Genomic DNA, 6,113 nt, shown 5'->3' on the forward strand with positions numbered 1-6,113 from the left:
TGTAGGTAATGAAGATTGAAACAGACGAAATAACCTTAGAATTGATAGGGTTATTGAAACAAACGATGAAAAAGTGGACAATATGGCCAATTATGCTAAAGTCGTGCTCATATACTTATTGTTCATGAATTTAACAAAATCATCAACAACTTAGTTGAGTCACATTTAAAAAGTTTTGAGAAAGTATATATTATTCATTTATATTATACCGCGTACTCTTCAGTTGTTAACGCGCGAACGAAAATATAGAAATCCACCGAAGTATAATTATTAATTTGACGTACAGAAACGAGTAAAGTTTTTAAAGTTTTGGCTTCGTCATTGCTTTTTTTATCATTTATTTTAGTTTTTTCATTGTTTTTATCTATGCATCTTTTAGAAATTTTGAAAATGTTTGTTAAAAATGGCTACGCATTTTTAAAAATAAGCTGTCTGAAGAAAACATTATTTTATATCTTAATTATTTTTATCTTTTTTTTTTAGTTTATTTTATTTAGCATCTTTTAGGAATCTTTTTTAAAAATAAACTTAATTGAAACATCGTGTATTGATCCCTTTATTTTAAAATAAAAAGCAATCATGGTTATTTTTTTGGTTGTACATATAAACATAAAAAACAGGACCGTCTCGAAGAGGTCTCATATGGGGTAGGAGGGAGGGCTGGATATCGTATGTTTTTTTTTTTGCTAACTAGAGACAGTTTACAGTAGTAATTTTTATAGATCCATCAAAAGTATTTGACACAGTTAATCACTCTATACTCTTAGAAAAAATAAATTATTATGGTGTAACAAACAAAACATTTTCTTGGATAAAAGGCCACCATACTGACCGAGAACAATATGTGATAAATCCGGATTCTGGTACATTAAATATTCTGTGCGGAGTGCAAGGTTCAATTATCGGCCCTCTCCTTATTTTAATATATATAAACGACTTCTGTAATGTATTTGCAAATTTAAATTTAACTATGTATGCTTTATTAATTAATTATTTTTTACACTTTGCCGATAAAAAAAATTTACAGTCGTAACTTATAAAAAAAAAAATTACATAATCGGGGCTAGAAGAAGACAAATTTAGTCTTATCATTAAGCCCGTAAAAATGCGTCATTACTAGACAAATATAGCTTGACAGTAAAATATAGTTTCAATGTATATATCTCTGATATATACTATAAAAGAAAATTTAAATATATCGCATATCGTTTAAAATTTATAGTTTTTCAAAAAATAAGATATAACAATTGCTTTGTAAAATAAAAGAAACAAAATTTATTAAAATATTAAATGACAAAAAAAACATTTAAGAATTGGTTTGAAAAATAAGAAGATATGATTTTATATAAAAACATTTTGTTGGTAGAGCATTTTATAGTTTAACTTATTTAATTATATTTATTATACTTTTCATTGCCAATTAAGTAAAAGCAAATAAACAGTATAAAATAAAAGTAAAAGATTAATAAATAACGCAAAAATAAAAAAAAAATTTCTCAAAAAGAAGATTATCATTTAAAATGATAAAAATATATGTACAATTGCACAATGCTAAGCATTTTTTTTATTTTCCCGCGTTAGTGCTACACTAAGCAATGTTCGCATAACTTAAGTAGCAATGAATAAAAGGAAAGTAAATGTTTTTTAAACAAGATTGATGTAATAACTGCTTTACTTTGTACATTATACCTAAATTTTTTGATATTTTATCTTCAACAACACCTTTATGTTCCCTCCAGGTTACATTTTTGTCTAGAAACACGCCAAAAAACTTTATTGATTGCTCTCTCTTTATTAATTGATTGTCAATAAAAAGGTCTGAAAGTTCTGAGGGAATATCTGATTTTTTATGTAGGCGATGGAATAAAGTGTATTTTGTTTTAGTAATATTTTGTTTGATTTAAACCATTGGGTTAGTTTGTCTAGTTCTTTGTTTAATGTTTGGAATAATATATTTATATCTTTATTGGAATAAAACAAGCTGGTATCATCTGCAAATAAAATTGTATTTAAAACGTTAGTAAATTTATTTAAATCGCTTATATAAACAAGAAATAGATGGCCCTAAAATTGATCCTTGAGGAACACCACATGTAATTGTCTCATAATTAGTTTTTCCTTCATCATAAACTATATACTGCTTCCTATTTGTCAAATAACTCTCGAACCAGGACAAGTAAGTATTTTTTATACCATAACTTTTGAGTTTCGATAGAAGGATTTGATGATTGACTGTATCAAAAGCTTTACTTAAATCGATAAAAAGTCGAAGGGCATACTTGTCTTCATCAAACGATTTAAATATGTCCTTAACAAGGTGAATGATTGCATGATCGGTGGAATGGCCAGATTTGAATCCAAATTGTTTATGGGAAAGAGTAATATTTACATTTAAAAAAGAATAAAGCCTATTATAAATAACTTGCTCTAATATTTTAGAAAAACAATTAAGAATTGAGATTGGACGATAATTTGTAACTTCAGAAGGATCGCCTGATTTTAAAATTAGAATGATTTTTGCAATATTTAGGTTTTCTGGAAAAACACCATGTTTTAAAGAAAAATTAAAAATATGTAATAATGGAATTGTGATGTATTTTATCGATTTAATAACGACATTACTACTTATAGTATCGAAACCTACATTTTTTATGGGCTGAAACAAAGAGACTGTGTCTGATAATTCATTTTCCGTAAGTTTAGGATTAGACATAACACTAATGTTGTTTGAGGTTACGTAAGATTTAGAGTGTATTTCAGAAGTTGCTATATTTGATAATAAAATAGGACCTATATTTACAAAAAACTGATTAAGTGTTTCGGCCACTAAGGATTTTTTTACAATACAATTGTTATTAACTTTAAGATTTTTGGGAAGTAAATTACCGTATAAACGTTTTTTACCGATTACCTCCTTTATAACTTGCCTTTTTTTTTTCGAATCATTTTTGTGTTGACACTAATTTGTTGACACTATGGTTGCTGATGACACTAATTTGGTTATGTCCAATAGTGATATCAATCAGATATATGGTGAAATGAATATTGAGCTGTTAAAAGTAAATAAATGATTCAGAGCTAATAAACTCTCAATAAACGTAGAAAAAACTCAATACACATTATTTTATAAAAAAACGCAGGAAGAAAGCCTGCCACTTAAATTACCATTTCTTTTTGTGAATAGTAAACAAATTAAAAAACGAGAATGTTTAAATTACCTAGGAGTCTATGTAGATAAAAACTTATCTTGGCTTTCCCACATAAAATACATTGAATCAAAAATTAAAAAAACTATTGGTATTATGTATAGAATTAGTCCTTTCATTAATACTCAAAATTATAAATTAATATACTTCAGCCTAGTTCATAGCTTTATCAGTTATGGTAATATTGCGTGGGCAAGCACACAACCCTCTGAACTTAAAAAGATATTTAGTGTACAAAAACATGCATGCAAAATTACGGAAAAAACAAATTTGAGCATGCAAAGCCGTTAATGAGGGAAATGAAGATGATGAATGTATACGAGATAAATACATTTCAACACATGATCTTTATGTATTATCATTTAAAAAAGCTCACAACAAAAAACTTTGAAACAAAATTTAAGATAAATCGAAACAATAACTATTCTCTGAAATCAAACGAGAGGCTATCATACACACTACCTCGTAAACTAACTAAATACAAAGAATATAGTATAAGATAACGAGGGCTTAAGATATGGAACAGTTTTAAAAATAACCATATCAATATGGTGAAAACAATAAATTCATTTAAGTTTTATATAAAAAAAGAAATTTTAAAATTAAATGACAGCTTTGAAACTTAACATATATACAATCGTTTTTTTAATATACACTATCTTTTTTTAATATACATTATCGTTTTTAACCAAATTTTTTGATATATTCAAAGGAATTTATTTCTTTTTTCTTTTATTTGTAGAAAAAAAAAAAATTTTCAGAGTTTTGTCATTTCTTTAAAGATTTTAACGGAGTTTTTATTTTTTATTTTTTTATTCTATTTTTATTTTATTTTATTACAATATTTTTATTTTCTTGGCACTTGTTAAAGCTCACATAGGGGCTCTATGAAAAGATTGTGTTGACTCTGATCATCCATATCTACTTTAAGACTCTTTCTGTTTATATAAATATATATATTTTCTTTTTTTTATGAAATAGTTTTTTTATATTAATGTATGAACAGCAAAATATATGGAAAAAAAAAATGCTAAATGTAAAAGTGTGCCAACTCAAACGCAAACATAACAGCATTTTACACCCACTTTACTTCCCGTTCAAGACGGCCCTAATTAGAAGCATGCAGCAAAATTTTATAAGTTTATACTTTAAATATTTTAAAATACTATAAGATTTTTTAATCCTTTCGTGACGAGTGACCTGTATGGCGGTTCATAAAAATTTATTTCTAAATGACGAGTGACCCGCATGGCGGTACATAAACGGTTTTGAATAATTCAAATCATCTATAGCAAAAAGGGTAAACTTTAAACTTATTTTTGAAATGTGAATAATTTCTTAAGTTAGTGCTTCAAACCGTTTGTTAATTGCATTTATAGACCGCTTAAAAATCAATTATAAAAAATAACCAAAAATAGATAAAAAGTATAATGTCATAAATGAGATCTTGATATTTTTTTCAATGATAGTGGTGAAGATTTTTTTGTTTGATCACCACTATAAATATCTCATTTATTTAATATTAAAAACGATATGTTTATGTATTTCTTCTTTATTTGTTAAAGGTTACATAGAGAAAGTATATATTTTTGTTAATTTCAACATGTTATTTTTTGATCAGGTTACTAAGATAATAAAATATTTTGTTTAGTTTTCTAATTTTCTGAAAGCTAATTCTTTGGCAAAAAAAACAAGGTTTTATTTGTAAAATTCCGACTAGTAGTTTTTATTTTATAATCTTTTAATTGATCATGATCCAAGATCGCTATTTTTCGCGCAGTCATAAAGCAGTTTTTAAGTCAGTCGCGAAAGGGTTAAATATTATAAATTACACGTCTAAGCTCTTTCAGAGACTTGGCATAATATCAAAAGTTCTCTTGAATTGAATTTTATTTATAACTTGTCTTTTTTTAAACTTATAAGTCGATCAAGAAAAACTGGAAAAAATAAGAGGGGAGTGTTTGTTTTTATCTATACACCTTTTATAAATCTTTAAAAAAATTCATTAAAAATAGCTACGCATTTTTAAAAATTAACTGTCCGAAGAAAACACTTTTTTCTTCCAGGAAACTCAAATGAATTTAATTGACACACCGTATATTAATCTCTTTTAATGTTAAAATAAAAAGCAATCATTGCTTTTTTTCTTTCGGTTTTACATATAAACATAAAAAGCAAAAGATGATTTATTTATTTATCATTACAATTACATTACATTTACATTACAATTACATTACAATTACATTACAATTACATTACAATTACATTACAATTACATTACAATTACATTACAATTACATTACAATTACATTACAATTACATTACAATTACATTACAATTACATTACAATTACATTACAATTACATTACAATTACATTACAATTACATTACAATTACATTACAATTACATTACAATTACATTACAATTACATTACAATTACATTACAATTACATTACAATTACATTACAATTACATTACAATTACATTACAATTACATTACAATTACATTACAATTACATACAATTACATCAATTACATTACAATTACATTACAATTACATTACAATTACATTACAATTACATTACAATTACATTACAATTACATTACAATTACATTACAATTACATTACAATTACATTACAATTACATTACAATACACATTACAATTACATTACAATTACATTACAATTACATTACAATTACATTACAATTACATTACAATTATATTACAATTACATTACAATTACATTACAATTACATTACAATTACATTACAATTACATTACAATTACATTACAATTACATTACAATTACATTACAATTACAGTACAATTACATTACAATTACATTACAATTACATTACAATTACATTACAATTACATTACAATTACATTACAATTACATTACA

At 25.1% G+C, this 6,113-nt stretch overlaps 1 protein-coding gene across 1 annotated transcript in view; it reads right to left on the bottom strand.

The window, feature by feature from the left end:
- LOC136074031 (uncharacterized) overlaps positions 1-2,946 on the bottom strand; it is a 22,249-nt gene extending 19,303 nt beyond the window's left edge. Inside the window, exons 1-2 of the mRNA XM_065786329.1 lie at positions 2,928-2,946; positions 2,645-2,826 (exon numbers count right to left, since the gene is read on the bottom strand). Of these exons, the coding sequence (XP_065642401.1) occupies positions 2,645-2,826; positions 2,928-2,946 (201 nt within the window). The remainder of the gene's footprint in view (positions 1-2,644; positions 2,827-2,927) is intronic.
- Between the last annotated feature and the right edge of the window lie 3,167 nt (positions 2,947-6,113).

This window comes from Hydra vulgaris, chromosome 01, assembly GCF_038396675.1.
Source record: "Hydra vulgaris chromosome 01, alternate assembly HydraT2T_AEP".
NCBI classification, from domain to species: domain Eukaryota; kingdom Metazoa; phylum Cnidaria; class Hydrozoa; order Anthoathecata; family Hydridae; genus Hydra; species Hydra vulgaris.